At 38.6% G+C, this 12,398-nt stretch overlaps 2 protein-coding genes across 3 annotated transcripts in view; one reads left to right on the forward strand and one right to left on the reverse strand.

The window, feature by feature from the left end:
• Nucleotides 1-12,398, forward strand: part of TRIM37 (tripartite motif containing 37) — a 207,813-nt gene that overhangs the window by 131,791 nt on the left and 63,624 nt on the right. Inside the window, exon 25 of one of the 2 annotated variants that reach the window (XM_082603181.1) lies at nt 5,913-7,269. The exons of the other annotated variant lie outside the window; for it this stretch is intronic. Within the exon in view, the coding sequence (XP_082459307.1) occupies nt 5,913-5,949 (37 nt within the window). The 3' untranslated portion in view covers nt 5,950-7,269. Of the gene's footprint in view, nt 1-5,912; nt 7,270-12,398 lie in introns of those variants that run through there. 2 annotated transcript variants of the gene reach the window in all.
• The window catches only part of PPM1E (protein phosphatase, Mg2+/Mn2+ dependent 1E), a 169,226-nt gene that overhangs the window by 4,166 nt on the left and 152,662 nt on the right, over nt 1-12,398 (reverse strand). Inside the window, exons 4-6 of the mRNA XM_082603198.1 lie at nt 7,413-7,601; nt 4,906-5,049; nt 4,574-4,667 (exon numbers count right to left, since the gene is read on the reverse strand). Coding sequence (XP_082459324.1) covers nt 4,574-4,667; nt 4,906-5,049; nt 7,413-7,601 — 427 coding nt within the window. The remainder of the gene's footprint in view (nt 1-4,573; nt 4,668-4,905; nt 5,050-7,412; nt 7,602-12,398) is intronic.

Genomic DNA, 12,398 nt, shown 5'->3' on the forward strand with positions numbered 1-12,398 from the left:
TAGCTTAGTGGTTAACGATGCAAGCCCTGGAGTCAGACCGCCTGCATCCGGATCTTAGCACTTGTTACTCACAAACCCTCTTCAATTACTGTCCATTTTATTGTACTAAAACTGAATTATCTGACTAGGGGAAGATAAAATGAAGTTACATATACTTACTTGAATGATATGGACATATTGTCACTGTTTCTGATATCTGTTATAGGTTCTCTCCTACCCAAGTAAAGTTCTCTCCAATATTTCACATCCCTGTTTAATCCTTAAATAGGCCCAAAAAGCTCAATGGGAACCCTATGGATAACTCTGCTAGAACCACTGTGGGCCACATACCCTATCCAGCAGCTGCATGACGGGACACCCTGAACAACAGATACTTAATATTTAATTACCTGGGTTAGTTTATCTACAAAGTAAGAAACTAGTCATCTTCACAGATTAAGGTAGCCAGAACCATCTTCCTCAAGTATGGTTTTGATTTCGTCAACTTCACTGCTATACTATGGCACCTCCCAATAGCCTGTTAAAGCTAATCAAAACTTCCAATCGGGCTTCCCTGGTGGCACAGTGGTTGAGAGTCCGCCTGCTGATGCAGGGGACACGGGTTCGTGCCCCGGTCCGGGAAGATCCCGCGTGCCGCGGAGCAGCTGGGCCCGTGAGCCATGGCCGCTGAGCCTGCGCGTCCGGAGCCTGTGCTCCGCAACGGGAGAGGCCACAACAGTGAAAGGCCCGTGTACTGCAAAAAAACAAACAACAAAAAACTTCCAATCACTGGGGATTCAGTGTCCTCCACCAGTCCACTTTACTAAATTTCCCCATTCCCTACCCCACCTGACTGTATTATTATCATCATTATTTTCTGAATTCCAACTAAAAATAAATGTGATCTGAGTCATACTGTTCCCAAAAATCTTAGTGCTTCAATTAAAAGGCTACTGCGACTGTTAGTTTGGAACAGAACATACAAAGATCTGCACAGAGAAAATGCTGCCAAAATTCTGGCTTTTCACCTGATCTGTTGGATGTCAAATTCATGACATTTTGCCCCCAAATTTGGTGGGAGGACATGATTATCCATTTCGTTGTAGAAATGGCAATATCCTTTTGTCTTAAACCTCCTCTCTCCATATGCTGGATAACATATGCCTCTTGTCAACTTTGGATAAATCTGAAGGGCTCATGGGGAGAAACAGTTGAAAAGCATTTTATTTTTAAAGCGTTAAGTGTTATTTACTTTCTAAGTAGAGTTGAACTCTGCTCAGGAGTCCTTTTTCTTTTTTTTTAATTAATTAATTTATGGCTGTGTTGGGTCTTCATTGCTGTGCCCTGGCTTCTTCTAGTTGCGGCGAGCGGGGGCTACTCTTTGTTGCGGTGTGCGGGCTTCTCATTGCAGTGGCTTCTCTTGTTGTGGAGCACGGGCTCTAGGCGTGTGGGCATCAGTAGTTCTGGAGTGTGAGCTCAGTAGTTGTGGCTCGCGGGCCCTAGAGCACAGGCTTTAGTAGTTGTGGCGCACGGGCTTAGTTGCTCTGCAGCATGTGGGATCTTCCTGGACCAGGGCTCGAACCCGTGTACCCTGCATTGGCAGGCAGATTCTTAACCACTGTGCCACCAGGGAAGTCCCAGGAGTCCTTTTTCTTGTCCTTATTTAGCCCCAATTTTATTCCATGAGCTTTCCAAATCTTTCTCACATTCTTCAACTCTTTCCAATTAAGTTACTGGATTTGGGTAGATGGCCTAATTTCCTACTTCAAAGAAAATTAACTTTATCAGGCCCGAATTCCCTCAATTCCTCCTCCCGACTTAAAAAAAAAATCTTTAGTGATTCACCTATATCCACAACCATTTTCTATTTTCAAAATTCTGTGACTTGACCTCTGCAGCATTTGACCCTGTTGACTACATACTCCTAGAAACCCCCTTCCCCAGCATCTGTGATACCCCATTTCTATGTCTCTGATCCCTTCCTGATTTTCTTCACTGGCTCCTTCACTTAAAATCACCAAAAATCATTGTGTGCTAAGACTGTGCCAGGCAGGGTTCTAAGTGTGGTGTGTGTATTATGCCATTTAATACAGAAACTCTGTGAGTTAGGTACTGTTACTATTCCTGCTTTACAAAGGGACAAATAGATACAGAGAAGTGCAGTAAATTTCTCAAGACCAGCAGCTCACAACAGTGAGAGGCCCACGTACCGCAAAAAAAACAGAAAAGTGGCGGAGCCAAGAGAGCGTGACTTCATGTTATCCTACAACAAGGAACGCGTCTCGTCCTTGGTCTCTCTTCACACTAAATATTCCTGGGCAATGTCATCCATTCCTGTAGTTTCAACACAAACACACACACACACACACACACACACACACACACACACACTTCACAGGTTGCTAATATTATTGCCAAAATGGGATGAATTCCCATATCTCTATCTCTAACTCAGAACTCTGCTCAGCTCCAGATCTGTATTTCCAATTGCATATAAAGTATCTCTTCCAAGACATCCCACAGGCACCTAGAATATACAATATGTCCCAAATGAACTCATTATCTGCCCTCCTCCCCACTCCCAAACTGCTGCTGCTGCTTTATTACAAATGTTTTATCGGCTTCTCAGTCACACAAGTCCGAAACCTGGAAGTTAACTTTCCTCTTCCCCCACAAACTGTCGTTTCTGTCTCATCAATTGATACCCTCCTCTGTATCCCTTTTTTAGCTGTCCTATCTCTGAAACAAATTGTATCAACAGCCTCCTGAATGACCTCTCATCTAGGCTTTCTACTCTAGTTCGTCTCCCATAATTATTACAAATATTTATAAATACAAACCTGACCACGTGGGCCCTCGTCTAATTCACCTGGCAAAGTCCAGATACTTAGCCTGGCATTTAAGCCCCTTTGTACTCTGGTGCCAACACTTATCTCTTCCCACTCCCACCCTCTGCCCCAGCCTCCTGCACTTGTCACTGTTCCTAAAACAAGACATGCCCTTTGAGATGCCTGTGTGTTCGTATTCGCCATACCTGGGATGTCCTTCTCTGCATACTATCCTCCATGTCCACTTCAGAAGTCACTTCCTCTCTGAAGTCAGCCTGGTTTTCTCTTAGATTGTCACTTATTCAAGGACATTCTTTCCCTGCTTTTCCCCCTTGTGTCATATTTTTAGAAGCAAGAAATGATAAGTATCCTCTAGTATAAAGTTGGTTCTATAACAAGCATTAAAGTTACTTCTCAATACTCGGACAAAGATCAAGAGAAGAGGTCTTTGTTTGGAGTTGTCAAAAATAATTCTATTTGAGGGTGTGTTTTAGAAATCAGAAATTTCTCCCTTTTGGCCTTATTCCAGAGTTCCCAATAACTCCCTCAGTCTAAGGTAAAGCCAGCTCTCAGTTTTTCAAGAGGTACTGCAGAATCTTTGAGCTTCCTCCTCCTCTCTCAGCCTCTGCTGCTCCCATTTGGGCCACTTCACAGCTTGCCAGCACCTTCCCAAAGAGTAGGAGGGAAATCACATCCGTGGTGAAACTGAAATCAGTTCTTTGAGATTTTGTTAATGTTCCTGGAATATTTTGGTAATGATAAGCAAAATTTGGGGATTAGACCTCAATTCCATTTATCCATGTTATCCCTATGTCAAACTACTTCATTTATTTAGGAGGCAGTGACTGAGAACTGCAGTATATATGCATATATGCATACCACCCATATAGACACACGCACATTGATTTGTTCTTTTTAAAAAAACATAAAGTGAAGCTGAGCCATGAAGCCTAAAGCAATAGACCCAGGTGCAAAAGTGAAACAGACAGAAACAGTACTATAGCCCAATTCTTTGAACTACACCTTTGTATTTTGTCCAAACAGATTAGCTGTTTACTCTCTCAATTTTAGACAAAGAGTTTTATCGACTTCCCCTTCTTTTAAAGAATTAAGTTCTGGGGGAGCAGATTCGCTGAAACCCCAGGGTTATCTGACAAATTACTATATTCCACATATAGTAAAATTAGTTTTCTAATTTTAATATAGTAAAAATTGTTTTCATCTGAAAAGCACATTATTTGTGTTATTTTAGAATTCATTGAAAAAATTAAAGATATAAGCAAGGTAAAATATGGGGGGGAAGCTTCTATTTTATGGAAAGTACTGATTTAAGCTAAGTATGACCCAAAATGGAATGAAAAATGAGGATCACTGTGGTTTTAAGCAGATTTGTATGCTAAAGATTAAAGGCGGGTGGGAGGGAGGGAGATGCATGAGGGAAGGGATGTGGGAACAGATGTATATGTATGACTGATTCACTTTGTTATAAAGCAGAAACTAATAAAAAAAAAAGATTAAAGGCTTCCATTAAAAAAAAAACTAGTAAGAGAACATTTCTTAATATAGTTCTTTTAAGAATGGAATTTATATAAATGAGTAGGTTAAATAATTAACTAAAAGAAGCATTATCCAAATGTTATATTGAACAGTAATAAGCACTCTGAAAATCCATTATTTTCTCAGGTTCCCTGTTGTATCAGATTAATATAAGACAGTGTCCTGGAAAAGGAAGTTTGGAGAAACAAAAATTAATCGGTTTTTCCTACCAATAGCTCTGGAGACCGACAGACTTCCATTCACCCTCCAGGCACCAAACCAGACTACACAACCTCCAAGGGCCTCAATTCGCTGCTTTTCATCCTGTACAGTAATGTAATAGAAAGAAGCAAATAATTGGATTCAGGATTTATTCATCTACCTTAACAGTAAATAACAGATATAATACTTATCAGCTTCCTGGAAAGGGTTCTCTTTATTTTTCCTTTGGAAGGTGGGCATGGTTACTGAGATAATGGTGATAATTATAATAATAAGTGAAAATCAGTGACTAGAAAACTGCCTTTGTGGCGTGTGCCCTAACAGAACAGACCATACTTACCTCTCTGTCCGGCTTGTGTGGCTTCATTAGTTCAACAGCTTGGCCCTTTCTCACAAGCATAACCTGGGAATCACCTACCCAGGCCACATGTAGCATGTTGCCTCTGATAAAAGTCACCACTCCTGTGGTCCCGCATCTTAAGCTCTGAAAGTAATTTAAATAAGAGTCAGTAAAAATAAGCAGACATCAAATTCTCATTGAGAAGCAATTTATAGGTAATACAAACTTTTCAGTTGGAAGCTAGACTACTAATAACTCGATTTCACAAATAGCAATTCCCATTTCTCAATGCATTCTTATGTGCTTGTATGTATTTATATGTGCACACACACACAGATCCATTTTATCTGTGATACGCAAGGCAGAGACAATTATCAATTCCATTTTATACACAGGTACTATGGCAGGTTATGTGACTTGCCCAAGATCAGGTAACTGATTAGAACAGAACTGAAATTTTTTCCTCCTAGTCCAGTGCTAAGCCACTATATCAATCCTTAGAGTAAAGATTTCCATACTCTGGTCTCTGTTTTGTTCAGGGGGAGAGTCCTGGCTTCACAAAATAACATACAAAGCATCTGGTGTGTACACAACAAATGCTTCCATACTCTGGATATTAAAACAGCAGCCAAGAGATTACATACATTCCCTGGAGTGCTAAATTGCTTGTACCTTTAAAAAACAAAAATAAAATCTACAATAATTTTAGGGACCTTTGCTTTTGGAACATTGCATAAAAAAACAAACAGCCTGGAATTTCATCACAATAGCTCAGTACCACTGTACTTAATGTACTTGATACTACTATCCTAAGATGACATCTCCATTTGACATGAGTCACTACCAAACGAGCATGACTTTGTTACTAAGGACTTGGCCTAAATTAGAACCAATGCGTCAAGATGGTAGAAGGCCCCTTGTATCCAATGAGAAAACAACTCATTTTCCCTATATAGGGAAAGTTTGTTATAAATCCTCACCCACCAATAAAATGTCTTCCCACACAGAATATTCAAAACCTCAGCCCCCTGGAACACACGATAAAGACACTTCAGTACATATGCCCCTGAGAGAACAGGAGGCGGGGCTGCTGCACAACAGGAATAGCTACTTTCTTCCCAGCAGTTAGCAGCACATGGAAGCACAAGAGGGGAAAAGTAACTGCTGAGACAAACCTAAATTATTCACGAGAACTGCTGGCAAGACTAAGAGACACCAGGATCATTGGCAAAGCAAATGAGGGGAACACGGTCAGCAAAAAAGCCATGATTTTGAGGACACAGAGGAAAAGGGACAGGACGGAGGATGAAGACGACCAGGTGATTCTCTCAGCTTCACGCTGATGATTTACGGGTCACCTCTCAGGGGCCAGGTCTTGTCCTCGGTCAGAATGATGACAGCCGGCGGCTCCAAGGCAGGCGGAGCCAAGCCCTGCCGGCCCTCCGGAGACTGGCAAAGTCTGAGATCAACAACCGTATTTTGTTTTCTAGCCCCACCTCTATTTGCAGACCATAGTGGTTACTATTGTTGGATTTGCATATTAATCTAAACCTGGGGTGCAGGTGGGGAGACGGAGAATACTGCCCTTGCTTAACACCAAGTAGTTCTGAATTATTGCTTCATTAATTCCAAACCCCACTGTTGCTGTGTAGCATAACTATGAGATCAAAGAAAAGGATTCAGTGATTACCCTGTTCTCTCCAAGTCCATTTCAAAAAGAGTTAATGTGTAAGTCATAGGGCAGGAGTCTTATTTTCTGTGTGTATACAATTCTGCAATTACTTTTTAAAATTAAGTTATTTTCTTTCTGTTAGTCCCTAGTTGGAAATGAATATAAAGTCCTGTAGTTAATTGTATACCAATGCCCAGAATGATAATAGATTAAAATGTTTACTTTTAGATCTTAATTTAGAGCCCCTGTCATTCATTCAGAGTAAAACTTTAGGTCTGATTAACCTTAAGAAATTAGGACATGAACTCTGACCTTTCTTCCTGTTAAGAGAAAATCAGTTCAAGGATCATCTAAGGATTCACCCTCTCCAAGCAAAACTTTCTTCAAGAGATACACAGCAAAACACTGCCAACCCACTTAGAACCAACTGTATCGAGAAATCCCAGCTTCTGTTTCTCTCTTATAGACCACTGTTTTAATCACCATATCCAGATTTTGTCAGCAAAAGTCTGCTTAGAGAGATGGTCCCGGTGTGAACCTGACAGGCAATGGTGAATAAGATAAAAGTCACCTGCCAAATCCAGCAATGGACTGGCTTTCTAGAAAATTATAGCTTGGGAGTTTCTATACAGTACATCATAGCACCCCACTAAATCTATTCCTAAAGAGAGAGTTAGAACTACAACAATCCAATACTGTGTGTCAAGAATATAGTTTGGAAGAGAGCTTTAAATAATGTCTTCCACAAGAGAAAATCCAAAATAGCCTTTTAACCACAGAACAAGTAGACCTCAGCTAATGCATCATGGCTGGAATTTATGTGGAAACGGCATACCTCCCTGGCTGCTTTCTGTACAAACCGCTCGTCAGTGACCCGGAAGGCCCGGCACAGGGCCTCAGCAGGATCATGGGGGAACATCTCCTGGCGTACTAAGTTAACATGCAGGTGAATGGAGGCGTAAATGGCAGCGTCCACTCCCCCGTGGCCATCAAACACTGCAAAGTAAGCTTGTTCTTCCTGGTCCTGTCAATAGGAACACAGAAACAGTTAAGGGAGTTAGGTGTAGCATGACTCAAATGAGCCAATCCCCTACACTGTTGCCCATCCTCCTCCACTGCTTTGTCACCCAGATAATGAGGCTAAATGTTTCCCTGTTCTGACGTGCCTGATCAAATGCTAAAATACCTGCAACATTAGGGCATCTGTGTTTACACACCAGAACACTGGAACACATCATGCCCAATTAGCTCAGGCTGAATGAAGCGCCCTCTCACTGTGAAAGCTGTTGTCTTGTACCATGGAAACCACCTACATACATTGGCTTCAAAGTTGCTGTTATAAGTTGTGGGGAAGGGGAGAAAGAGAAGATATGAGGAGGAATTAAAGCAAAGGCTGTTCTGGATTGAGGATTTTTGTCAAAATGAAAGTACTTTAATAAAATTAGATGGGGAGGGTGGGAGGGAGGGAGATGCATGAGGGAAGGGATGTGGGAACAGATGTATATGTATGACTGATTCACTTTGTTATAAAGCAGAAACTAATAAAATAAATAAATAAATAAATAAATAAAATAAAATTAGAAACTGAGAACAATAGGAAATAACTGGCCTTCCAAGCACGAGGCCAATTATGTTAGATTGTTTAAAATACACAGAGAAAATGAAAGCATACACATACTTCTAAACTATAATATCGCCCTCATAAATCATTCATGGTCACATTGTATTCTCACCATAAATAACACAGTCTCTAAATTGGTTACCCAAACTTGAACCACATCAGAGGTCTATATGTCTTTACCTAATCCCCTAATTCAAGATGTAGCTTCACATTTCCTAGTTCACCCTCTGCTTGAAGCCCTATGGCAACTGCCAGAAGAGAGTCTTCCAAACCTGTGATTTGTCTTAACAACGGAAGCCTAATCACAAGAGTACATTTAACTCATTAAGTACTTAGTTTTTTCTTTCTCTTCAACTCAAGTATTTAAATCTCAGCTCTAGCTCACTTAGGAGATCTGTAACTCACTGAACTCTCACTGAGTTCTGGCCTCCTTTTAGGCAACACTATGTAATGATTTTCATTTGGAAGCTTTGACTTCTTCCTTGGGCTCTTGGAGAGTTCAGTTGAGTCCAGGCCCTGTCATTCAAAGTGAATAAAATATACAAAGTAAAGCATATAATTTTCTTGTGCTTGTTTTTTCATCTATTAGGTAGGGATGAGTTGGTATCTCATGGGGATTTGGAAGGACTACTAAGGTATACTAAAACAACAGGTATATTTGTGCTTTGAGAAAGTTCTTTTTAAACGAACTACTACATTTACAAAAGTACCAAATATAAATGTCCATAGAGTAATGATACAACCTAATATTATGAAATCTATATCTAATACAGATTATTACAACTAGTTAATTTAGCAATATAATCAAACCATCTATAATGCCACTGAAGATGACACTGATAAACAGAACTCTTGAGAACAAAAGTCTTGACATGTAGAATTTCTACCTTGTACTAAAGAAGTACTCATTTTTCGACAAGGGGATAATATCCAAACTATATTAAAATATATATAATATGTTAAAACATATTAAATATATAAAATGTAAATATATTTATATATATATAAATAGTTCATACAAGTCAATATCAAAAAAAAAAAAACCCAAATAACCCAATCAAAAAAAAATGGGCAGAAGACCTGAACAGACATTTTTCCAAAGAAGATACACAGATGACTAACAGGCATATGAAAAGACGCTCAACATCACTAATTATCAGAGAAATGCAAATCAAAAGAACAATGAGATATCACCTCACACCTATCTGAATGGCCATCATCAGGAAGAACACAAATAACAAATGTTGGAGAGAATGTAGAGAAAAGGGAATCTCCTACACTGTTGATGGGAATGTAAATTGATGCAGCCACTGTGGAAAACAATACGGATGTTCCTCAAAAAACTAAAAATAGAACTACCATATGATCCAGCAATTCCATTCCTGGGTATATATCCAGAAAAAACAAAAACACTAATTCAAAAAGATACATGCACCTCAATGTTCGTAGCAGCACTATTTACAATTGCCAAGATAAGGAAACAACCCAAGTGTCCATCAACAGATGAGTGGATAAAGAAGATGTGAAATATATATATATTATTCAGCCATAAAAAAGAAATTCTGCCATTTGTAGCAACACAGATAGACCTAGAGAATATTATGCTTAGTGAAATAAGTCAAACAGGGAAAGACAAATACTATATGATATCACTTATATGTAGAATCTAAAAAATAAACCAAACAAACGTATATAATAAAACAGAAGCAGACTCACAGATATAGAAAACAAACTAGTGGTTACCAGTGGGGAGAGGGAAGAGGGGAGGGGTGAGATAGGGATATAGGATTAGGAGATATAAATTACCATGTATAAAATAAACAACAAGGATATATTATACAGTACAGGGAATTATAGCCATTCTTCTTCTAATAACTTTTAATGGAATATAATCTGTAAAAATACTGAATCACTATGCTGTACACTTGAAACTAATATTGTAAATCAACTATACTTCAATTTTTAAAAAAGGGATAAAGAGATGTGGTGTGTATGTATACACACACACACACACACACATACACACAAAATAGAATAGTACTCAGCCATAAAAAAGAATGTAATTTTGCTATTTGCAACAACATGGATAGACTTAGAGGGCATTAGGTTTAGTGAAACAAGTCAGAGAAAGACAAATACTGTATGTTATCACTTGTATGTGCAATCTAAAAAATAAAATAAATGAATATAACAAAATGGAAATAGGCTCACAGATACAGAGAATAAACTAGTGGTTACTAACAGGGAGAGGGAAGGGGGGGCAATGTAAGGGGTAGGGGATTAAGAGACACAAATGACTATAAAGTAAATAAGCTACAAGGATATAATGTATAGCACAGGGAATATAGCCAATATTTTATAATAACTTTAAATGGACTATAATCTAAAAATTTTGAATCACTATATTGCACACCTGAAACTAATTATAAATCAAAATACCTCGATAAAAAATTCTTATTTAAAATAAATAGCAGTCGGGCTTCCCTGGTGGCGCAGTGGTTGAGATTCTGCCTGCCGATGCAGGGGACACGGGTTTGTGCCCCGGTCTGGGAAGATCCCACATGCCGCGGAGCGGCTGGGCCCGTGGGCCATGGCCGCTGAGCCTGCGCGTCCGGAGCCTGTGCTCCGCAACGGGAGAGGCCACAACGGTGAGAGGCCCGTGTACTACAAAAATAAATAAGTAAATAAATAGCAGTACATTTTTAAATATCTACTCATTTTTAAACAGCTCAATTGGCAGGATAAGGGTAAAATTGAAAAACTGCATGTCCAAGCAGTTTTCTTCGGTTTTGGGGTTTTTTTGAATTTTTGAATTTTATTTATTTTTTTATACAGCAGGTTCTTATTAGTTGTCCATTTTATACAGATTAGTGTATATATGTCAATCCCAATCTCCCAATTCATCCAAGCAGTTTTTAAATGATGAGTGGGCTGATATGGTATCATCACAAAGAGGAAGGGGGCAATAATAGCTTTATGTGGGCATGAGAATATAACTTTAAACAATGTGAGATTGGTGAGAAGATTCTTAAACAATATAACAGCAGAAGAAACAAAGGAGCCAAGTGGATCTCTTTAAAAAAAAATACTGATGTCTTCCCTGTTATAAAGATAGTGTATGTCTATGGAAGCAACTTAAATGTCCATCGACAGACGAATGAATAAAGAAGATGTGGTATGTGTGTGAGTGTGTCTGTGTGTTGGTGTGTGTGTGTATGTGTGTGTGTATAAGGGAATATTACTCAGCCATAAAAAAAGAATGAAATAATGCCATTTGCAGCAACATAGATGGGCCTAGAGATTATCATACTAAGTGAAGTAAGTCAGACAGAGAAAGACAAATACCATATATCACTTATATGTAGAATCTAAAATATGACACAAATGAACTTACTTATGAAACAGAAACAGACTCACAGACATAGAAAACAAACTTATGGTTACTAAAGGGGAAAGTGGATGGGGAGAAATAAACTAGGAGTTTGGGACTAGCAGATACAAACTATAATACATAAAACTGATAAACAACAAGGTCCTACAGGGACAGAGAACTATATTCAATACCCTATAATAAGGCATAATGGAAAAGAATGTGAAAAACAATATATATTTTATATATATATATATATATATATATATATATATATATAAAATAACTGAATCACCTTGCTGTACACCAGAAACTAACACAACACTGTAAATCAACTATACTTCAGTTTTTAAAAAAAGATAATGTATGTTTATTTGGACTAATAAGAAGTGTACAAAAGGAAATAAATATCTCTAATCCCACCATCCACAGATAACCAGTCTTTTTTCTATAAATTTTTAATAAAATTAGAATCATAATGTACATAAAATTTTATATCCTGCTTTTTGTTATTTGCCATATCGTTAGCATTTCCCCCAAGTCATTAAATATTTAAACGGATAAGTACTATACATCTTATGAGCATATCATAGTAATCATTTCCTATATATGACTTAGATCATTTCCAGTTTTTTATTATTGACTATGTTGTGTAAAACATTTATGTCAAACAAAACATGTAAGAATTTTCTGCATTTCTTTTACCTTATAAAAGTAAAAGTGAAATTACCGGGTCTCCCTGGTGGCGCAGTGGTTAAGAATCCACCTGCCAATGCAGGGGACACGGGTTTGCGCCCTGGGCCAGGAAGATCCCACTTGCCACAGAGCAA

The sequence above is a fragment of the Mesoplodon mirus genome (assembly GCF_964341445.2).
Source record: "Mesoplodon mirus genome assembly, chromosome: 18".
Lineage (NCBI taxonomy): Eukaryota > Metazoa > Chordata > Mammalia > Artiodactyla > Ziphiidae > Mesoplodon > Mesoplodon mirus.